Raw genomic sequence first — 25,584 nt, forward strand, 5'->3', positions numbered from 1 at the left:
CGCGCGCATTACAAAGCGAATCGCCATTCATCACTGTCCACGTCCCGGAGATACGTGCAGTTTGCACCATGGAAACCATTTTCTAAAGTGCGTCGGCGGTGAAGCGTTAAACCGTTCGTGTAAAACATTTCGGCGGGCTATCCGTAGTGGATTTTGCATGTCTTCGCGAAAAGCTTGCGCTGCGGGCGTGCATCGAAAAGCCTCTTTACGATTACGGGGGATGACTGAAAATTTATTCCGATAACAACAGCCTTTACACGAGTATAATTTGTATACGAACGCAAAGATATTTTTACACAAATTATAAGTGATATTCGCAAATGCCATTTTAATAGAACGATATTTTTATTTTTTAATCGTTATATATCGTGCGAAAAAGATTTCTTGCGGTTATCAATATGTGATGAGGTGGAATCTCGCGTGGAAAATATTAGTCGCATCTCGTCGGTGATGAGTCGCGAAATTACTTTATCGAAACTTCATTTGGATGGGACCTGTCAGTCTCTTAGAACAATTTCTAGGATAGTAAGTGCGGGGACTATCAATACTGCGGCTAATTAGATAGGACTACACAAAAGAGAAGAGAGAGAATGGCGCTTCGTGATACTAGAGCGAAATTCTAAGGAGTTGCATGCCGTTCCGTACGAGCATTATAGTGCTTTCAGGCTATAATAGCATATTCTCTAATGACCTTAAAGTTGAGCAAATTTGTTTCATTATCCATATTTCTATAGATATCTAAACATTTTTAAATTTTTATAGTAAAATAGAGGACGTCAAAAGGAAATAATTTTGAACCCAAAGAGTAAAGCTTAAAGCAAAAATTTTACCATGCTTTTTAACATTGATATTACTTGTCAAACAATATACAAAGTAAATATTTTATTTTAAGCATTTAATAAATCCAGAGAAAAAGAGCGTAATATCATAAAGTAACAGATATATAAATAATAAATAAATATTTTCATAAATATTAAAATATTCTCGAATACTTTTTATTACTTATTTTTGAGAAATAAATCAGTCGGTCGCGAAAAACGACCGACAAAAAACGCGGAAGTGAAGCGTTACTGCGGAATTTTGGCTCTTGGAGGATCGCATTAACTCGAACCTGCGACCAAAACGCGATCAATTAGCTCGCTTTGATCGAGCTAAGCGGATAATCTTGGTCGACGATTCCGTCGTCGACAATTCCTTTCTGCTGTTCGTGTAACACGATTTCGCCGGGATTGGCTCGGAGATACGGAGCGACGAAAATGAATTAGGAAGGTTCTTCGGGGTTGTGCTGGGCACTTTGCCGCAGTTGAAGGGCTCGTTCGAAGAAGAATCTCTTTTTGAAGAAATAAAAGGTACTTTAGTGGGCAACAAATTAAAGAGTTATCTGGAAAAGAATAAGGGACATCTTTGTTTCACTTGGCTTGAGAAAAGGCAGAGAGAGGTAATATATCGAATTACAAGTTTAATTATCTAAGGCTGTCGAAAACCGCCCAAGTCGATAATTTGATTTTATATTTATATTAAGTAATAAATTACAAAATTAGATTTTTCTTACAATAATTATTTTCTTTGTGAAGAATGATTGCAACAATAATGTCGTAATAAAGAAGATCGAAAAGAGCAGAGACAAAATTAATAATTTTAAACTTTGAAATATTCTAGCAATAAGCGAATGTAAATATCGATTGCAGAGATGTGGACGCGATTGTTCGCAAACATTTTTTCGCAAATATTTGCTAAAAGAGAAGCAGTTTTTTTTTCTTTTTATCGCAACGAAGCGTGAACTTTATCGTTATAGCTGGATTATCGACTAGCTATGATTGCATACGAGACATTAGATATCGGATTTTAATCCGTAGATGAATGAACTTTTTTTCTAAATACCGACCATTTACAAAAAATATCAAACAAGATTTTTTTTTGGAGATGAATGTTTAAATCATTTAATTTTAGAGAGAAAAAGAAAGAGCTTTTTTAAATTACATTATTGCACATCATTTTTATCGTTAGTAATCTATGTGATTCAAGAATTTATTTATATAAGCATAGAATATTCGAACTTTCTCTACATGTATATGGTTACAATCTATTTGCGATATTTTCATGCAATAATAATCGTTACATAATATTGAAAACCCGTTATACAACGGTTGATGGAAAATATAAAGCTTCTGCTACAGGTTGATTTACGCTTTTTATATTTATTAAAAAAATCGAGAGAAAAAGAGGGATTTTAAATAATGAAACAAATATAATACAGAAACACGATCCAAAATTGTATGTATTTCCAAATAAATTCCAAGTAATTTTCTGAAATTATATATTTTCGAATTAAACATAGTTCGCGATAGAAGCACACATTGACGGCGAAAAAGAATCGAAAAGATGCCTCGAAAAATTGTATTATCAAAATCCCGGGAGAGAAAAAAAGTTCCCAATTGCGCAGTCACGAGCAGTCACTCGGTCAAACTCGTCCTCGTTATTTTCAGTCGTCATGAAGCTGTCTCTCTTTGTAATACGATTTTTGCAGCGCGCAGAGGCCGAGCGAAATAGCCGCTGCGGGTTATAGCTTCTCGATGTACTCTTCCCTCTTTTTCTTCCCTTTTTTTTTTACCCCGGAATATTCCACGGACGCGAGATACGGGCGGTAGCTCGCAATTTTCGTAGCAACGGGCGCGCAACTGTCGCCCGAGGGGTCGCGATCAGGATAGCCTCCTCGCGATCGACACCCTGTCGATGATAGCTAGCCTGATTTCGAATGTAAATCGTGCGTTTCTGCGACCGGCAGGATATTCTCGCCGAAGGGACGGGCGTCAAAATTACGGAGAACCGTCCGCGATTCACGATATATTCGATAGACGATACCGGCGGAATAGCAACTTTATTGCAGCTTGCCTCGAAATAGAAAGGCACGAGTAAGAATAGCGGTTCGCGCGCGAGACCGTATTTATTTTAATTATTTTCGTCTCTCTTCAACTTTGAATTTAGCGAAATCTTCTTAGAACTTTATAATTGCTTTTTTTTAAGAAAAAGCAAAAAGAACCGTTACAATAGAACTCGAGCTACACGACTGTTTAAAAAGCTCTTGCATTTTATTTCGACTTTTTAAGAAGAGTAATTATTACAAAGGCATTTTGCGCGCCGAGGATAATAAAGAAAATAAGATGTAGAAAATTTTTACAACGCTAAGAGGCGATTACGTTAACAGCCTGTTAAAGCTTGCTAAAGTTAACACATTATGCCGAATAACATCTGCATTTAATTGAAATTTGGTATGTTTCGCAAAATTTTACTTGGGCGTTCGAAATAAGTGGCTTTTACAGTTATGTTCAAAGTAGTTAGGCGAATACGAGGGCGAAGAAGAAGGCTACGAGATCGCGGGAAAGTTACCTTTGACCTCACTTGTTGTTAAGTAGATCCTCGGCTTTGCATGAATTTTTCATCGGGCGACTCTTTAGCGCGGCAAATTGCTCTCTCAGATTCGCAGGAAGACGCATCGATGACCGGCACGCAAGAAATTTTGCAATTACGAAGTGCCTCTTCCGGCAGCGGGGTAACATCGTAAAAAAAGGCGCGTTCATGAATTTTCATTGTCCTCCCTCCAACGTCTAAGGTGTCTTAGCCTTATTTATCATGCATCGCTGTCCTGGGACTACATTATACGATGTCGTTAGGTAGCAGTTTCGAAGAAAAAGAGGGGGAGGGCTATTCTTAATTATTTTGACAATGTAAAGAAAACTGTCCGCAATTTTTGTCATTTAAAATACAAGAATGATACATCCTAATAACAAGTGACACAAATTAAAGTAAGATTACACTGGTCAACACTCAAATTTTTTTCCTGACATTTTTAACATGTATTATAAGTTATATCTAAGGCACTGATTACGAAAAAAATATAAGTTTAGTTGTATCAGCTCTACTTTTTTTTATTTATAAGATATTACAATTAATAAATTCTGAAATAGGTTTTCGATATTTTTGAAAGATGTATTCGCCATAAATATAATAAAAATTATCTGGATTATGTAAACAGTCTCCGAATCGAAAACATATCGAAAGTTAAAAAAATAATAATTTTGAGTCAAGTAAAACTTAAAAAAACTGCACGTGATGTCTAAAGGGGATAGTCTAAAAATATTAAAAAACAAGAGCTGTTAAAAACAAAACTACTGTCGTACTCGAAATCAGCACACTTAAATAAGCCCAAAACTGCAAAATTATAAGAGGAAAAAGTTAAAATTATTTTTTTTGTTGACCATTGTTATTAGACGATACAAATTAAATTATAATGTTAAATCATAATTAACAAAATCTGACGAATTTATTTATATTTTATTAAAACTTTTTTCTCTTATACACTTAATAACCCATATTATTTTATTCGTTTTAGGATAAAAGGAATTTGAATAGAAATTGAATGATTAAAATTAATCGAGCGAAATATTTCTCTCTATTTATTTACGGGCTGTTATTCTCGCAGTGAATAAATCGATTAAGTTCATTGTCGAGTAATAGGCGGCTTATCGCGCGGCAAAGCAATGAGGAAGCATTTCGGGAAGTCACTAAAGAGAGAACGATGCTTTGTTTATTGCGTGGAGGCGCTTGTAGAGCGCCCATAAAATTGAAATCTTCACGCAAGGCAGGAATAAAATGATGTGGGAACGTGTAACGGTACAGATACCGAATACTGTTGCCATTGGATTATTTCTTTTTTCATCTTTTCATATGGTACATTTAATGTTAAACGCGATTGCCTGCTTGCCTGCTTTATATCGCCTAATGCCAAGGTAGCATGCGATGGCCGACAATCAGAGACGATACTACTACCATGGATACGGAGTGCGTAGAGATCCGTGCTCCGACATTTAAAGACGATAAACGATATACGTCTGATCGTGTCTGATTTCTGAATTTTATCAATTTAATGCGAAGATAGCACGCGATGCGAATTGAGAATCATATGAAGCGTTCATATGAAGGACCCGCGTCATATTTAACGCTGAATGCATTTCAAACTTGAGCCTCGTTCATTCTACGTAAAAGTCACGAAAGTCGGGACGAAGAAGATTTATTATTCGCGTTTTACATTTAATTATCCTTGTCCCATTCTGTTCTGCATGCAATATTAATTGCCGTTACACGCGCCTGAGTCTTGAGTTTTACATAAAGCTTTAGTGCAGTTTCGCTCGACAAATCCCCGACGAAACCGAACATGTCGCATTTAGCCGACGAATTTCATTGCACTGTCATATACAATCGCGTGCATTTCACTGCATGCAACGACGACGTCGATTCGAATTACATACCTCGCCTGTGCACAGTGAACATATCGGCTCGGCATCGTTTTAAGCCGGCCTAATATGAAAATCGCATGCATCAACTTGAGAATTATGCGCGGGTCGCACAATATTCATCATAAAAATTCAGTACAAAAATTATGCGGCGTGTCGCGTAATAATATTTAACGCCGCGCGCATACGAATGTAATGACGTTGGAATAATGTCGGAAAAAAATTTCGGAAGGGAGCCGACGCATAAAATTGCGGGCGACACATCAACCGACACGCGCACTCCATTTTTTAGCGAGTTTTTGGCGCTGAACCACCGCCAAGTTTCCTCGTCGACCGGAAATTGATCTCTTATGGTGTACACGTCGCGCACGTCGGCGAGAATTGACAGGTCTCTCTTTCCCTTTCTCCAGAAAGAAAGAATTTCTGACTATCGATTGAATTTCTCCGATAATATGGCGCGACTGATCGACGTGTCGCTGCAGCTAAATCCGATTTATTCGGGAGCTCGTTGAAAAACGGTGGCTTTATGTTCGAAAATTAACATCTCTCTCTGCGATATTTTTAATAATTTAATTCGATTTAATTCTCAATTTACTCTGAAATTCGAGTGACATCAATTTTAATTATAATCTTAGTATAAATATCTTATTGTTAGAAAATGCATCTAAAGTTTTTTATATTATATATTAATTATATACAGGGTGTTCTGAAAAGGTATGTCAAAAATTTAAGGAGATATTCCTCACACCTGAAGGATGAAAAAATGTTATATGGACATAGATACGGAAATGCTTATTTCAGGAGTTATGTTGAAAATACTGTAGCTGTATTACTTACACAAGGAAAAATTTACCTTTTTAGAACTCTGTATATATAATTAATTTCTAAATAAAATTTGTTTTTTATTTAGAAAATAAGATGTCGGGTTATATTTGCATTCACTCTGTCCTAATAAGATCCAGCGAGACCGCCTATGCGGATGAAAAAAAAAAGTAATAGTAAAACCTCATAAACATACACCCAGAGACGGTTTATTTCATACCTGCGGATAAAACGAACTCCCCTCCCCCCCCCTCTTCCTCCCGAAAGAGGATTAAGCGCAACAGAGTGAACGGGGAGCGGGGATAGGGCGATCTTTTCGCTCATAAAAGCGACTGTTTGAGCGCGCTGTCCGAGCACCGGTGTCGCGTGCGTACGGTCGTTTGTCACGCTCGCGGTGATTTATACAATTACCCGGCGCGAGTGCTGTTTGCTAACAGCATGTAGAATCGCGAGTCTCGACGACGTCGTTGTCGTCGTCGTCGTCGTCGCCGAGGATCGTCGTGTGTACACACGTCCCGTGCTCGCCGTTGCGTTTTGTCAACCGACCGAATTCGCATTTAGCAGACGAGCGTCGTAAGCAGGAGACGCGGTCACTCGGCTTTCCACCGTAGCGGTAATTAAGCTAATGTCGCCTTCGGCGAGCGGACGGTTCGCCTCTCTTTGAGATTGGCCTATCCCATTGTTACGTGTGTTTACCCGCAAACGACCGGTTGATGTTAGAGTCGGCCCCGCGGCAAAATTTCGATACTAATTGAAATAATTGCGCGAACCATTCTGTCATGTGTGCGGTAAAGCGAGGGAGATGGCGAGAAGAGGGAACGTTGGATGCGCTCTTTAGAATTTTGAATCGCGACGCGATACGATGAATTGAAAAGAAACCCATTTTAATAGACAGAAAAATATATTCAAGTATTAATAAAAATTTTTTTATACGTGGGTAACATTTTTCTACGTCTCTTTCAAGACAGCAAAATAAAATTTATTATTTTATTTTACAGACACACTCCACTCTTGTGAAAAAAATATTACTTTAAAAATATGTAAACGACGAAAGATTTACATATACGATCTTTATATGGTTTTCCTCCTTTTCTTCTTTCTCTTTTCTCTTCCCAGCGAGCGATAATATAGATAATCGGCCGTGCTTGGGGAAGATGAAGGTGTCCGTCATAAAGTTGATGACATATCTTTAAAGGGACGATACTGGAGCAAAGTACCTTGAAACTTTTCTTATAAATTCCTCGCATGATACCCAGCTCCCTCAAAGCAGAATAGAAGTTTCGTGCGACAGAGATATACGATAAATACTTTATTAACAAAAAATCGAATGTGCATAAAAAATATATGAGTATTTCGAAAGTTATAAAGCAATTTCTCTTCGAGTTGTATGAAGAATAACAGCGTGTCCTTCGTTGTTTTTGTACTTCTAAATTCCGCAAAAAAATTTATCGTTACGAATACGTATCAGTAAAACATAAGTGGAGAGAGTGATGGCGAAAAAGTTTTCGCTGGTGAAAAAGCCTCGCACTCGTCATAACCATGTTATACATTTCATTCACAGGCGCGTTAAATTGCAATTAGCGCTCGTTCCTCCATTCTTTTCGCCATTTCTCATTTAGCTTTTTCGCACTAGTCAATTCGCCTAGTGTCGGCAATATTTCTTTTCAAAAAAAGTGCAATGCTTTCTATTGTAAAAGTTTTATTAATGCAAAATGCGCTCTTTATATAACTGTTAGAATCAAGCAGCCTTTTCCTTTTTTTTTCTTTAAATACACAGTAGAAAATAAAATGTTAATTTTAACGTTTTTCACATGTCTCAGAAAGTCCACCCTAAATTTTAAGTTAAAATAACTTACTCGTCGTATGTTAGTTATTGACAAACTAAAAATAATTGACACAATTTACTTTACATTTATTTTTGTTATTGTGACTTTAAGTGTAATGTAAAAATAACATATAAATTCATAAAAAATTACATGAAAAAATAGTTACAATAGCTCGTAAGAAATATTGAAGACATTAACATATAATAGTTAATTATTTTAACTTAAATTATTTGTAATAGAAACATTTGATTTTAGTAAATTTGATTATTTTTGTATGTCAAAGTTCAAGATTATTTGAAGATTTGCTGTAATTTTTCTTAGAATGTTAAACTGAGTTTGAGACATGATTGATTGTTTAAAATGATTATATTAAAAATACTCAAAAATAATATTCCATTTCTAAGAGACATATATAAAGTGTCAAATTATAAAGGTGACATAAATGTAACAAATAAAAAGTTATAAAAATAATAATTGGAATTAAAAATAATAACTGGATTGTATGTTAATTTTACATTGAAGTACACACTAATCAAAATACAAATGTCTAACTTGTATACAAAATGTTAAGTTATAAATGTAACACATGAAAATGTTATAAAAGTAATAACATATAAGTTGTATGTTAATTTTACATTAAAGTATTAATCAAAACATGGTAACACAAGAAAATCTTAACATATGGTACAATTTTTTACTGTGTATTTCTCAGTATTTGTTATATTATTACGAAGTACAGGGAAATAATATTTTATTTTATTTAGAATCATTATAGAATTTTCTAATCGTAGCATTCAAATTAATTACATGGAAATTTGCTAAAGGTCTGATCGTTGTTTGAAAGTAATCTCTTTGAAGATACCGCCTGTACGTGCAATATATTCCGGTGTTCGTTCAGGTGTTGTTGAACACGGAAGCGCGAAGTGTAACTCTACGGGATCATAAGCCGCTTGAATTCAATTAGGGCTCCATAAGATAGATTACTCCGCAGCTCGAGCAAGTTTTAGCGAAAGTGTTACGCGCGCGTATCAATATATATAAAGTACTTCCGAAATTATTCGATTAAAATACAACGTAAAATCAATTACCAATATGTATCCGGGACGGTGTAATTAATTTATACGTCAAGCACGCTTTACTATATTCGATAATCTCGTTTTTACGGTAAACACTTGAATTGTTTGTAACATATCTAATTGTTTATGACACGTTAAATTATTTTTTAAATACATTTATTTACTGTTTTTTCATTTGTATTGTTTTACACGTGTTTAGGGCAAATAATATATCATTTATAGATACAGTTAATTTATTAAAATTATATTGAAATTAATTAACAATGTTAAAATTATATATTGATTATATATTAAACAGATTTAGAATTATATATTAAATAGAATAAAAATTAATGTTTGATTGCTGATATAATAAAGTAAATATAGATAAATTTTTTTATACAATTGCCACACATTTTCTGTTTATTATATATATTATATTCATTTTAAACATGTATACATCTTCAAATATAAATACTTTATAATGCGCAACTTCCGCGCGAACATTTTGTAATGTATGTTATTACATGGCTACGCACTTCCGCATACGCTGCCGCGTTCAGCATCGGTAATCGGATGCATCTCGCAACGACTTCGATCATCGATCGCGAAACACTGTGTTCGTGTATTCCTCGAAGTGCCTCGAGAATCTCAGATGGATTCACGTCGCACGAATCTCGTTCGTACATAACGAACCACCTCCGGCCTTGATACATCTGTACAAGATCGATGTAATGATAATGCAGTTGCGGGGGCCACGGGCTTCTCTTGAGGATCCTAACTTTTCTCACGAAGAAAGTACGTTGAACAAAAATATCTTTAAACATTTTTTTATCATAAAACTTTTATATCACTTTATTTTAATAATGTATAAAGAGAGAGAGAGATTTTTCTATTATTGTGGGATGCTTCTGTAATCAAGATCGGAATTTTTGCACATAAAATTTAAATATATTAAATCTTTTATTTTTTTTTAAATGTGATGGACGAATATCATTATTTTTTTACACAAGGATTAAAATTCCCGAATCTCTGCCAAGGGCTCTAAACTATCCTGAACCGGTCCTGGGTCTATCCATATTTGTGGCGAGAGCGGTCTGCGGTTTGTCCCTCATTACGCGGTAGAAACGCGTTCACATCGCGCGATTTTCTGCCAGCTGATTTCGCGGCCCTCTTCACGGCTTCTTCATCGCGGTCCATCGTCGCAGTTATTCGTCGATTTGCAACTCGCCCCGAAGCACGTGATAACGAGGCTCGCGGTGAGCGGAGAGAAAATCGTCGGCAACCCCAGCCGAGCTGCTGGATCGCCGCGGGCTTGCACTTTGCATATATCTTTACCGGCGCGATGCGGTTCTCGTATGGGAGTGGCGTAAAAATAGATCATCGGTACGATTATGGATCGATCTCAGTTTCCTACAACGATTTCTTCAAGTCAGGAGAGAAATAATGCATCGACTTTCACATAATATGCATATGTTTCAAATTATTTTGTAAAAGTGATATCTTCTATCGTCTGTTTTTAAAATGTATTATATCGTTAGAATTTAATTATCCGATCGTTTTTTTAATTTTGGATAACTTCGTTACTTTGTTCAAAAGTCACCGTACGTTTTCTCCTGTCATTTTACATCGTTAAGGAATCGACAATCCAAGATAATCTCGGGCCAAAGACAACCGCAGATAGAATAGCTTTAATGATTCCGCGACTGCGCAATTGAAGACCGATGATGGGGATTGAATGGGCTTCGGCGAGGACGAATGGGCAGGAAGGAGTAGTCGTCCTTCGAAACGAATCGCCACAATTAAGCGCGCAATTATTCGCCTCCGAAGACGCCCCGAAGGCAGCCGTTAATTTAATTTGCCTCGCGGGGGACGTTGCCGGGAGAAAAACGATCGGTGAGATTGCGAATCGCGGGAAGCGACTCACCGAGGGAAAATCGCTTTTAGCTGTATTTTTCGAATGCGAATCGAAAGTTACGCGCCCCCATCCGGGCCGTTCACAATTCCGATAATGAAACCGCTCCAGGCCACCCTCCGCTGTTTATTTTTCCATAGTAATTGCACCGCTCACCTTCCTAGAAGCCACCACCCAAGACAAGACTTTTTAGATTAGGCCAAGTTGCTTTTGGTCTTGTATGAATTACCCTGGCCCTTAAGAAAAAGAAGATTTTCGTGAATTGATGAAAGAGTCGATCCACTTAAATTAAATGGAATTGAACGTATTTAGAATAGAACTGGAAAAATAGTTGTAAAATATCGTCGAAAAATGTTTCTAACTGAAAATTGGAATTATCTGAAAATGTTAGATTATTGTCTTATTATCTTAATTAAATTGTTAAATTATAGAGAGAAAATTGAAGATATATATTTTAGTTACTTATCTAATGTGTAATATAATATATTAGATAGATAGATAGATCATCTTTCTGGTTCTATTCTAAACACATGTTTGATTCCATTTATTAAATGGATCGACTTTTTCATAGACTTTTCAAGTAGTAATAAAATATATATCTACAGTTTATAGACATTTATAAATTGGACAAATAGTTATTTTGTTTGGTTACGAGAGTGATAAATTTATCCGTGTACTTTAATTCGAGAAATAAATTTTGAATGACATTTCCAAAATCTATTTGCTTCTGCTCGACGGCATGTATCAAAAATTTTCGCAAGCAAATATTTACGATGGATGTATACCTTAGAAACAAAAATTGGAAACTGGTAAGAAGAAAAAGAGAAGCAAGATTTTTCTCTGGAGGTTGTGTGCGCAGGGCGTATAGATTGGAAATATCTGATATATCCTATACATGATATTCTTGGCAAAATGTCGATTGAAGATACAACAGTTTCCCCTCTATACATATATAATCATGTAACGGCGAGAATAACAGTGTCATGTTATATGAAAGGCAACTGGATATTATAAAAGTCAGGAGTACAAGAAAAATTTTCAACCGAACAAAGGCCAGAAAAATATAAAATTAACACAAGCAGAAACGCGAGTCAACTCTATAGCCTCTATGCGTCTTTTGTTCTTTCGCGCACTCTAGCACAATGTGGCCGTAATTAGACGTCGACCTAGCGTGGTAAACGCGCATTGTGCGACGGATACAACGTTTAATGCCTCGCATTTAGAGACAAACTCTTTGACACGAGCGCTTAGATGCAAGGGAGAAAAAAAGAATGGGATTCTAATGTTCCTTGCAACAAGTGTCGCCAGGTCTATATCTCAATCAACGAGGCTATTTGCGCCTCGCGCACAATCATCTCTCTCGCATGATCCTCTACCCGACCATAACTAGAAGGATTGTCCGGCGTTTCTCGTCGCCGATATCCCAGTCGCATCGACCGCGATGGATAGGATCGGCACTTTTTGCCCCATTGTCTCAGCACCGCCTGCATACGTGTCTATCGTCGAGAGGCATCGCGAGCGATAAATCGTCCGTAGCCTCGTTCTACCGCCTCGGATCGCATTGTCGTCGACGAGAGAAAGAGAGAAAGCGTGACTTTGCGCTTCCGTTCCCGCAGGTGCGTACCGCATACGTTTCTCGCAGCAGCCATCGTTGCGGTACCTCGGACAAAGGTGTCTGAAATGTACCCGAGACGTCACGCACCGGGCCTGCCCCTTTGTCCAATCGTAGCCTCCATCCTCGCGCGGCGCCATTTTTTCGCCAGGCGTGCAGCCGGCGATAGGTGGGCTCGATTAATTAAAATTTTCGCGATTACATCAGTATTTTGAGATTCCTTCAATTAATTTCGCTAGGATAACTAGCGAATGACTAATTTTCTTTTCAAAGTCATAGACGATAGATTGAAGTGTCATAGATATCTGTGATATTTTGGAGGAGGAATCATTTATTTTCTCAATTTTATATCGATATACAGGGATTTTATATTATAAAAATGAAAAAAAATTATTTACTTAAATTATTTCAACCATATTAAATGAAATAACATTGAAACGAACTTCGAATGTGAATGACCGGGACAAGGATATCGCACGCGACTCTATTCTCTCGATGAAATCCATTACACGTGCTGATTGTGCATAATCGAGGTGCAGGCTTTCGTTGCAGGGAACGTTGTCGACTACTGTAAAAATCATAGATATACTTTTGATAGACAATAATTTTGATAGACTCAATGATAAAATCCGTTCGCACGAGTATAAGGATAATTTAAACGACTGAAAATTTAAAATTTTATCTTCAAGAAAAATTAATAAAATTTATTTCTTGTTAAATCTTACATGTTATAAAAAAATATGCTATTGCTTTGTAAAATTCTTCCAAAAATCGTCTCAGAAAACAGTACTTTGTTAACTCTGTGATTTTACTATATCACGTAAAGTGCGAATGAATCATCGTACAAAGTTTAGCTCGTGAAATTTTTTATCAAAGAGAAAGGAGGTGACAAGAAATATTTGTTCAAGTTCCAGCCACATCAGCATCCGCCGGTAGCATCGTCATCATCGACCATTCCACTGGTCCTAGGTAGTGCTTTCGCGACCTCACTTTAAAGGGATAACGCGTTCGGAGACTTATCTCATAATATATTTATAGTGAGAGACGTTATATGATGGCTATATATTATCCCTCCATTGCCGCCACACTCTGTCCTTCCTTCGATGTATTATGCATTCCGATGTTATTCTCTCATACGCGAGCGTGTTATCCCCTTTTTACATTTTTGACCTGGATCTATCAGTTTCATTCTACATCGACACTACGTACCATTAATTCGCTTTCGGTAATGATTCTCTATTTACAGATTGAAAAATTTAAATCCTTTGTGAATGATTGTTCCCGACGTGCCTGTGAATGCCTTCGGAGAAACTTTTCAACAGCTCGACGTGTAAGAGACGATCACTCAATAACTCATTAGTTTACACCGAACATAATTCTTCGGATGTTAAGAACCAGGATAGATATTTGTGAGCTTTTTTAGCTGTCGACTGATAAGGATCAATAAATAGATAATTATGGCTGGTAATGTAAAGGCTTGTCCAGAGCGCGTAAATGGAAATCTGTCTTCGTCTTCTTGCTTTCGCTTTCTTTTCTTCTCTTTACGTAGGTTAAAAGAAGTTAGATTACCCTTACGGTCTTCTGCGAGAGCTAAATAACCAATTATGAATACCAAGCGTGTCTGCAAGACTCGAGTCGAGGCTCTTCAAGGCCCGAAGACTCCCCGCTCATTATTCCCTCATTTGCCCTGGGTCCATAGAAATGTAATTAAATCCTCCGAGCGAACACGAAGTGAATTGTGGGAAAGTCGAGAGAACGCGAGGAAGAAGGAAGTGAATCACCAAGACCTTCTCTCTCGCCATACTTTTGACAAGCTTGCGTTAATCGGCGTCACCGAGATCGAGGTCCTCTTGTCATTTTTCAGGCAGCTAATTGGCTAAGTGTCATAATTAACGGCTTTATCTTGAGAAAACGCGACAAAGGGTACTTGAACGATCGCATTTTCCTCAGTAATATCGTGCTCGATATCCTTCTTAAAATAGAATGACAAGCGAAATGTGGAATAACAAGTAAAATATATTTTTTATGTATATTGATTGACAAGTTGACAAGTGACTAAATGACAAATTCTTGTGATATTTCTCTTAAATTTAAATAATCGCTAGAGTTGGTGGATTTTTAATTGAATTATTAGAGACATAATCAAATATTTTAATACATGAGAGATGGATACGCAATTAATTATTTATATTTATTAATTATTTTATTATTATTTTTTATTGCTTGAAAGATTTACATTAATCAGATTTACATTAATCAAGATTTACATTTACATTAATTAGTTATATAGTTATATATTAATCATTCTATATTTGAGAATTTTTCTTTTTATCTATGTTTAATATAATTATATTTCTTCATGTGTCTTATTTCTATTGTGTATTTTCATTCATTTTAAATGAATCTTTGTCAAGATACGATAAATTTCTCTTTCTCTCTCTCTCATCCTCTTGTAAGTGGTATATTCTTTTTCTTCGTTTCCAGGTTTCTCCTCCCATGTTTCATTTCTCTTTCTTTTTCAAAGTTACTTTTAACTTTTGAAGTTTATCTTTCGCCCTCATACACAGAGTCGCTCGCCTCGCGCGGTTTCGATACAAACTTTACACTTAGTGCATTATGAATATCACGATTTCGCGAACTTATTCGGCAGGGACATTTTTAAAACGCGAAACTGCGAATAGCACGAACTGTATGAGAGTCTTGGTCATTTATTATTTCTATGTTTTTTTCTTAAAAACAAACATTCATTGTATTGATGGGTATTTAAATGGTCTACAAGAAGAAGGATAAATAGATATTTCTTTTTTTGGAGAGAGGACTATTTTGACAAAAATTTCTATATATATTTTTCGAAATATATTGAATGTAATTCAATATAAAAAATATCAATATATGAATCTGTATGAAATCTCACGGAAAGGATCATTAATGAAGTCACAAATTAAATATGACTTGTGTTATATAAATTAAATATGTGAAATATGGTTTTTCTATAAGCAAATTAATGAAGCTTCCTAAAAGCGAACGAGAAAATGGAGTCACAATGGTGGAAAAATTACTGGATTACCATTGACAATGAAATCGGCAATATTTTAACACATTTAATAGCTACCCCAATTGTAAAAATATTTTTAAACATCACAGAGATGGCGATTAATCCAAGTTAATGAATACAAATGTGTGACGTTTTTAACATTTCTATCTGATTTTCCGTCGATGTGTGTTTATATATATAAACACACATCGACGGAAAATTAGATAGAAATGTTAATATATATATATATATATATATATATATATATATCTCGACGCGGTTAAAATATTTCACGATGATATTATCGTCGACCAGCTACTTTTTCACTACTCTTTTTGCTCGAAGCATTACGTGTTTGGTTGCAATTAGCGACATAATGTTGCAACAATAACACCAACTTGCCGCGATAATTGTAGAACGATACATATTCTCTTCGCAGATATAGTCGAGTTATTTCATCCTTAAATCTTACATTTTGCGTTGTAATCGTAAACTGTCGTAATTAATACAGTGAATTTATCAGCACAAGGGAAAATAGCTTTTCTTATCAAAAATTTATATTATATTAAACAATTTTAATTCAAAACTCAGAATTATAATTTAAATTTTTTTTGAAAATTCGAAAAGAAGATGATTTTATTTCAATGTGATCACTATCCGGGACATATTAAATTTTCTATTAATCGATGCATATATAAAAATCTATCGAACTTTAAGCTTATAAACGTAGTTGTAGATGTGCCTCGTCGACTCGATATAATTACATGTTCAGCGACAATTAACAAATCGTTACATTAACTAAGCTGCTAAATTACTGCATCGATTATACATGAAATACATCTCATTTGCAATTAGAATAAGCTAGCTGGATTATTCATTATGCATAACGACGATTGGCATCGTATTCATATCGATTAATTTTAATGTATATTTGCTTTTAGCTTCATTAGTCTCTTAAACAATTATAGTGATTAAATGGATATGATGATATCGTTGATTATGATCGATTAGAAGATCGATTAAAAGGTTAATTGTTTATTACGTGTAATAAATAATATTTGATTACATCAAAGTTTTTATGTTTTTATGTTTTCTTTTCTATTCATTTGCTTATTTTGTTTGAAAACAGAAAAGATATATGAAACTTGGAATATTTTCAAAATATATTCTATTTTATGTAGACTAATGACGAGAGCTTTTTTTGTATATTAAAATTTCACACTAATATGAAAAAAATGCACATGTGGAAATTAATTTTTGTAGTGTTGTTTAATACAATTTTGTATTTATAAAATCGAAATCAAACTGTGATGAAAATTTTGGATTACACAATGTCATTATGCTGTAAGTGTGGATGATACCTGTTTATTCTTGATTCTTAACTTTCTATTTTTTTTCCGTGCACAAAGCTATTAATCTTCATGCATGACGTAAATGCAACGATAATGTTTGAAATGCTTTTTTAATGTCGCAAATCTGCTGCGATCTATTCTTGCCCTCCTACAATTTATTTTATAAGATAAAAAAGCAAAGTTGAATCAGAAAAAATTAAAGATTCTTTTTTTATACATATCTATATCGAAATACGTCGACTTAATTTTTTTATGATTGCCCTAGCATGACATTTGACTGAACGTATACACGTGTATTAAATTCTAATTTAAGATTGCTTTACATACACAGAAAATATATTTAAATTTTACGTAAAATTTTTATTGTATGTTTTATTTAATTCTGATTTATTCGATATGTATATAAGTAATTTTTATTGGATCTCGATTGAAAGTATTGGAGTCGAAATTAATCGGAATATATGATAAGATATATAAAGAAAAAATTCTAAAAAAATTCTAAAAGTCGAATTAGCGTTCATCTATGTCAGTTTAATCAGGCTTTAATGATAGCATTAAGTTCCGCTCACGATGGAAATCGATTAAATATGAAAGGAAATTCCCGCTTCCTGCATTTGCGGGCATTTTCGTGCGTTTAGGCGGTAAAGCTCATTTCATTAATGCGTTCGACGGTTCACGTGACTCCTTCCTTGTGTTGTCGGGAGTCACATGCACCGTCGCGATTAGCGAGAGCACCGTTGCATTAAACGGTGCACCAGGTTCCAGCACAACCAAACGTCACGTACGTACGCTCATTTGTAGCTGTCGCAACCGCACGAGTAAGATCGCCTGTTTTTTTTTCCTTTTTTTTATTTAAGAACCCATCGTCGGATTTCTTTGTTAACTAATCGAACGAGAAAAGAAGTATGTCGCGCGTATCACAGCACGCTAGGAATTAATCCTTCATTCTCATCGTATCAGAGATGTATATCCGAGGAAAGGTAGTAGAATATATCGCTATAACAATGTACGTTCTCGTCAGCTTGACGTTGCGGAAATTTGACTTGGTAATTTTGCAACGGATATATCTTTCCCCGAAAAACAATTCTCCTGAAGCAACAACGTATGTGTGTGTCGTGGGCAATATTTTAAAAATCGAGTAATATATTCTTTTATTCTTTAAAATTTAGTTTTAAAATTTAGATACCATTTCGCGAATACGGATCGTAATGGAAGTTAAAGCTAGGCTCGCATATTCATGGCAGGCGAGTAGCAATTATTTGTCACACGCGAAACGTAATGATTAAAAGCGAATTACGAGAGCCACCGGGCGTATTAAGATGTGTCAATCCTTCACGATCATCGGATCCACGTTATTATTTCCACGCGCGGATGACGCGCTCATTCTATTAATCCGCCATCTCCGCTTGTCGTTCAGCTCGATCATCATCCGTAACGCGTTTCAGACTCCGGATGTCGGATCGCGATAATAACGCAATTTGGATCGCGTCCCAGACATCTTCACACCACATCGAACGATTTTACGGGCATTAATTGGTACGTTCGGCGTTCCTGTGTCGGCCTGTATACCTATCCTTCTTCTATATTTTCTTTTTTTTTGACACCCGAGAGGTCCGATGTCAGCCTGATGGATGGGATGCAGTCGTGTGCATGCTCGAGGATGCGCTCGATATTAGTTCGTCGACCTCGCGTCCGCGGTTAAGATAGCGGAGGCTTTTGAAAAATTCAATAGGCTTTTAGACAATCATTTGATATTTCGGAGATATCGATGCTTTCCGGTGACGTATCTAAATCGCTGATACAGTCAAAGACAAAATTTCTCTACAGGATGCTTTTATTCATCTTTATTTCTGTTTATTATCTCGCTCGTAATAATTTCTTTTAATTAAAAAATTTTGTCACGCAAGAAGCGGGACGATATATACGTATATACAGATAGATACAATGTTTAGAGACACTTATTGATCGCGTAAATACGTCGACGAGGCAATATTTCCAATACTAGTAGACTGGGCGAGAGGTTCGGGCGCGTTAAAATTTATGTGAAATTCCGAGCGCGCGAAGCGATCCTTTACCTGCCTACACACATACGTACACACACACACACACACGCATAGACGCACGCACACAATGCGCTCGCGCGACCGACTAAATCCAAGTTTTGCTTTTGACATTTGTCGGCGATATCGTGTTTTATTTGTTCCCCGGTGCCGCCGCATACATCGCGGCCGCCGTTTTTTGCATACAAGGACGACTTCGGAAACGACGCGCGATGCGCTTTCTTTCGGATAAATCAATATATACCGGCGCGCCAGTAAACAAGTAAATCAACGCGGGGTAACGATGCGCGACACGGAATCGCACCGATCGGACGATTGTACTCGCATGTCTGGATCTATTTTGCGAGAATACGATTTAGCTTAACATATGTGTGCGGATCCTCCTCGGCGAAAAATAAAATTCTCTGGTAAATCGAGACTCTTGCAAAAATCGAATGCATGTACTGGATGGAAAGTATGTCTGATGCTTTGCGCAAATAAAAATATAAATGTCAATTTTTTAAACGTCTTTTGGATTTTTTTTGAGTCTTCGAATATCTCAGAATTATTGATTTTAATTTTATAGCATCATTTTTTGCAGTGATCTTATGAATAAATATTTACTTACAAGTATTTTTATTATTCCATTTATTTTATTAATGTTTGACACATTTTTAAATTCGTAATTAATTTAGAAAAATATAGACGCGCGCGTTGGAGATGCAATTAAAGTTTTTATCAAAGGACTATCAAATTTAAAGGGAAACGATTGTAAACGAGTTAACTTCATAATTACGTACGAACCATGATATTCGGTTACTGATAATGTAGGGATGAAAATTTAGACCATTTCATTTTCGCGATTCGAAACTGAAGGAGCGTAATATGAAACGCGCGAAAATCGACCGATGTATTGTTACTACACTCGTGTACCGATACAGACGCACGTGTGTGCTATATATGTGAAATTTGTACACGCGAGAGTAGACCCTCGATCCCGATGGGGTCCCCCGTACCTGATCGGACGCTCATTATTTGCCAACTCGCCCCATTCACGCCTTCGTACATGCGACACGCGATTTACCGGGCTACCAACATTTCGATTTGCGTCGTTTTCGCGAGAGCGGTCCTCGATTTATTTATCTTGGAGAGAAGTTCGCACCGGCCGTGGGGGATGGTTTATCATCCTCCTGCAGCAACCCTCCATAGCATCGTATCTCGTTGCTCTGCCATCGATAGATATACAAGGTGTTTCGCAAGTTTATATCAAACTGGAATATATTCTTCAAACATTTAAAATATAAAAGAAATTTTTTTAAGGATCTTCCCTTTTCGAATTTTGTGTATTTCTGCGATAATTGGAGCGATAAGAAAGTTACTTTCCTCTGTAGTATAAGTCTTTTTTATTATTGCTAAAGCAACTATTGTGGTTTATGGCTTATACATATATTTTAAGAATTTTTAAAATTATTGTACATAATAAAAAATGTCAAATTATGATTATGAAGAATGTAAAATATATATTCGACATTATAATATCTTGATAAAAATGAAACTTTAAGAACATGACAGATGACAAATCGCTGTTCCTTACTCAATTTCAAGGGAGCTCGATATTAGCAGAATCTTAATTGCTAAAAGTTACGGACGATCTTGCGCGAATTTATCGTAGTAGAATCTCCGCTTTCCAAGTTTGATGCGAACCTTGGCGGCGCACCCCGTATAAGGGGAAACCGTGCCAGGTTGATGCCGTCGGTGCCGGGGCGCAATTGGAGAGCAATCGACTGAACGACACGCCGCAAATCAAACCGTACCCGCGTGCGACTCCACCCTCTTCGGGCCGCGCAGCGTTATCCTCCCCCCCCTCGCTTCATCCCCTTTCGCTCTGGATGGTGTCCGCCATCCTTTCGGATGCATCTCTGCCGCCTGTGTCCTCTCAATTCGAGTCGACATTCGCTTCTCCGCCGCACTCGAGCGATTTCGGCAGCTGCTGCGACCGATGCATCACGTTTGCGGGACATTTCTCGCGTTGCACGCGTTGCTACTGTTAATTGCGTCGATTGTTTTCGGGCTGCCGATCGTTTGCCGGCAACGAATAGTCATTGGATAAGCCAAAGAGGATTAAATGGAGGAGAAGTTACGTAGCGACGATGCCCTTGTATACCATAGATTTACAGTATTCCATGGTGGAAGGAAAAACCACTCTTCAGGAATGTATTTTTTCACCTGGCTTTTTATCAGAAAGTAAATCTGCTCGCCACATAATTTTAATTATTCTAACATGAAAATCAGTTATGTTTTTAAAGTTGAGATGAAATAAATGTACATCGATCTTTGAGAGATTTTTCATGTCAGAAAAGCTCGTACGCGATACAATTTCCAGACTAAATTATCCATTTCTGCTATTGTAACAAGCTTTCAAAATTAGCGCATTATAATAACGGTTCGGTCGGATGTTTAATTCATGTCGGTTAGTTGGAATTCGCGTTTATGCTTGTGTTATGCATCCAATTGCCAATACATCGGTTTTGTTAATCGGCGGGATTAGCCGGCGCTACTCCTTTGTATGCAAGTTCGACCCGTTCAATTATTTCCACGTATAACGTCGCGCTCCTGATACACGCATCCCGCGCATCGCATATCCCGTTATTGCTGATTGAATCGATCGGTTTTAATTTCGCGGTTACCGGTACCGTAAATCAATCTATCAGCAACATTCCCAATCTTGACCTCTATTAAATCATACGCTTAATAACGCTCCTTAGCCTAAACGTTGCGTTTTACTCTTTCTTTAAATTATAAGGATAATGAAAACAGCGTTTTGTCATTATTATTAATGACGAAATATTTTGAAGTCGTTTCTTTCATAATCTTGTTCAAATTAAAATTTCAATCCACGCACGAGTTTATATATTTATCGAAAGATTTGAGTCTCAGGAAATATAAGAAACGTTTTTTTTTTAATTATATACATTATATTAAAAATGTTTTAGGAACTAAAAAAATTATAATTCTCATGTGTCGATTTTAAAAATCAAGTTTCTCTGAATAAAAATAATTTTAATTTCTTAAGGAGAATTTCTACAATGTAAAATTGATATCTCATGGCAAATATTATATCAAATTTACAAATTTCTCTTAAGTACTAATAATAATTATTGATTTCATATTTAGTTTTGATATTTTATTTTTTAGGAAAATTATTGTAAATTAATTATTTTTAAGGACTTCTTTTATTAAATATTTTGTTGCATACAAGGTAGAATACTTTCACATACTTGGCGTATTTTTTTACCTTTGTAAGATTTTTTTAGATATATAATTATTATTGACACCAAATTATTGCTTCGAATGTGATCATTCAAAATACAGTTTTTTAGAGCTCATTACTTATGTCATGGTGTTATTACTAATGATCAAGCGTCAAAAAAGAAAACTCGACACACATTATTATCAAAGCGAATGGATCCGCACGCGTAAAGTGCACCTTGTTAATCTCGTTGTACAATTACGTCGTAACTACAATCCACGACAAACATCGGTTCGGACCGCGCGGGATCGCGAGGGATTAAATCGAGATCGGCAACGACCATTGTTTGGCGCCGAACTCGTCGATGATTTCCGCGCGTATACACGCCGGATTGACTTACTATTTGCGGCGACGCCTAGCCGCGTCATTGTCGCCGTTAATTGAAACGATCGTTTGCAGATCCGCGGTCGATTCTCTGCTCGGTAGCTAAGCCTCCCGTCCCCGCCTCTGCCTCTGTCTCCCTCCCCCAGGTGCGCACGTGCGACACGCAGGTGCGTGCGATCGGCATTTCGTATTTCCGTCACCGCATCTCGGTTGTTCACCAAACGCGCTCGCTCTCTGCTCTCGTCGCGACGCGAAAAATCGCCGAAAAAGCGAGACGAATTACAAACTGTGCGACAAATATTGGTGGAACATTCGCGGCGGAAATAAAAGTGCCGCGTGAATTTCGGAACTTTTTCTGTACTGATTCCATTTCTTCCATTTATATTTAACATGATAATTTTGCGATAATTATTTTATAATAATCAAGTAATGATTTTTGTAATGATTCTTAAGTTAGATGCACGCTAAACGTTGCTGTCGTATTAATTAATTTAAATATTATTACATGGATGAAATGCAGCTGAACACAATGATTGTCGTTAACAATTTAATTTATTTTGTGTGAAAATATTTTGAGCGTTATCAATGATAATGTTGCATCTCATTCTACGTTAGTGCGAAACTTTTCGATTTTCACCAAATTTCCTTTCCTCTCGACCTTTATTCAAGGTTTATTCGAGGAATGCGTTTATTTGTTAGAAAATGTCGTCATTAAAATATGTTTCGACAATTCCGGAATTTTTTTAGGGATACCATAGTATCGCAGCCGAGGACTATCGGACCATTCGCGCAAGCGGCGCGCCGATATTTCCCATTTTTACCAATTTATTGAAACGTCCGAATAGCGCGTATCCGATATTTTCAATCGAATAAATTTCGCTGCAAAAAATTCCCGGCGTGCGCGTTATTTTAGCTGCACCTGCGATCTCGAGGAGGAGTTACTCGCAGTTGCTGCCTCCACTCCACGGCAATCTCGCCCTTAACTCGGTCGTGCTCGGAGCGCGCGAAGCGCTTACTCCGCAAGTACAAATTGACTTTTTTTCTTCACCTCGCGGGACGTGCCTGATTGCTGAAAATGCAAAATAAACGGTAGCGCGGATGGTTATCCCGCCGACCTCAATCCGGCCCGTCCTTTTTTCCTCTCCCCCTCCCGTTCCCCCTCGAAACACGTGCGCGATGAAACGCGAATTTCTCTTTGTTCCGCGGATTCAGCCCGGAAACTTAATTCCCCTCCCCCCTCGAAGCTGTTACTTCACCTCGCGCCTCGCGTTTCTTCGTTTACCTATTCCGATGGAAATAAAGCGCGCTATCGCTGATAAAGAGGTCAATACCAATTTTGCCGGAGGAAATCGACGATAATGTTTCGGTTGAATGTCGGTCCATTAAGCCCGCTCCGTCTGATTCTTGAAAATGCACGGCGAGCAGCGACGCCGCCGAGGATAAATTAACCGTGACGTTAATCGTTATTTATGAGTATTCGCGCTTGGAAAAAAAAATAGGCGGCGGTCGAGTTTGCTCAGCAGATACGTTTCCTGCGCCGCGAATATAAGCATTATTCCCGGTTGTCGGTCGAGATGAGACGAGCTCGACATTTTTTCGAACCGATTCGCAATCCTTTTTTTACCTTTCGCCAAGAGCACCGTTTACTGCTTTTCCTCCATTCAATGCGTCTGATACTCCTCGCTCACGCGAGAGGTTTCCATGTAGATTTACGAGATTTGCATTATTTAGTTTCGTATCTGTTATCGAATCTCGTTAACCGAATCGCTATCGTTTCTAGAGCGTATCAGGCGTGGGAGAGAGAGAGAGAAAATACGATGAAATAAGATACTTACGCGAGTTGCGAGAAACGACGTAGAGGATGCACGTATGCACACCTGTATCATCATTTGCGCTTTAAACACAGTGGATAGGTCCGAAACCACTCGTTCCGTCAATAATGGGCAACAATAGTGACGCAAAATACATACATGACTGTTGCAATATCGAAGGAAAATACCGGGGCAGCATGTTCAATATTGCTCGATCGCATCTGAAAATTCAACGGTTTTGTTGCCTTTGAAAATGCATCCATCTGCACCGTGTCGTAGATATTGTTTTTGCCCCATTTGGCATTTTATTTATTGCATTACCGCTCTCTCCATTTCCGAAGAACATCTAGCGCTGTAAAAGAATGTTATAGAAGATATTTTTTTCAACGCTTCTATTTTTCTGTTGTTGCAAAAATGTGGAGCATCCAATAACCATCTCCCTGTCGAAGCATAAATTTATATTTCACGATCTCATAACGTATCACGCGCTCGTCGTTTAATTCGGATGAATTTGAAACTCGGAGTATCTTATCTCGTAATGCAAGATACATTATGCGAACAAACATTATTTCTCTTGCCCTTATCCATTAAGCGGATTACATCTCTAAGTAGCATAAATTACGTCTGTAAATAAGACAGTCGCCTCAGGTATGCGTCGCTCCTGTTTCAGATGTTTTGAGCGGTACCGCGTAGAAAGATGAAGACTGCGGTCGGCTCGCTCCTCCTCCTCCATCTCCTCCTCGTCAGCGGTGTCGTCTCCGTCGAGTGGAAGCACAGCGCCGTCCTGGACAACAATTTCTTGGTGCTGTGGACGCCCGGCGAGAGAGATGTTACATTCGAGATCCAAGTGAAGACCCTCGGCTACGTCGGACTCGGTTTCACCAAGGACGACGGCAACGCCGGGGCTGACATGGTCATCGGCTGGGTCGATAATAACGGCCAGGTCCACCTTCAGGTGAGCATCTTTTTATGTAGCATCGAGTAATATCTGGTTTCCTCTGCGGTTGCCAGCGAATCCCTTTCTCGTTTCTGACCGCGTTACAAAGTGCAGATATGCACGAATCGCGCGTAATTATGAACAAGCATAATATTTATGACTTGGAACGATCATCTGCATGGACTGCCCTTGAAAGGGTAGCAATCGTTATTCTTCGATAAGCAATTGTCGTGTTTTTTTAGAAATTTTGATTTTA

At 37.2% G+C, this 25,584-nt stretch overlaps 1 protein-coding gene across 2 annotated transcripts in view; it reads left to right on the forward strand.

Moving 5' to 3' along the window:
• Nucleotides 1-25,584, forward strand: part of LOC105253537 (MOXD1 homolog 2) — a 204,382-nt gene that overhangs the window by 80,890 nt on the left and 97,908 nt on the right. For both annotated transcript variants that reach the window (XM_025409984.1, XM_020028192.2), the window contains one exon: nt 25,062-25,346. In XM_025409984.1, the coding sequence (XP_025265769.1) occupies nt 25,089-25,346 (258 nt within the window). In that variant the 5' untranslated portion in view covers nt 25,062-25,088. The remainder of the gene's footprint in view (nt 1-25,061; nt 25,347-25,584) is intronic.

Source organism: Camponotus floridanus, unplaced genomic scaffold (genome assembly GCF_003227725.1).
Source record: "Camponotus floridanus strain SB8 unplaced genomic scaffold, Cflo_v7.5 scaffold3, whole genome shotgun sequence".
Classification (NCBI taxonomy): Eukaryota; Metazoa; Arthropoda; class Insecta; order Hymenoptera; family Formicidae; genus Camponotus; species Camponotus floridanus.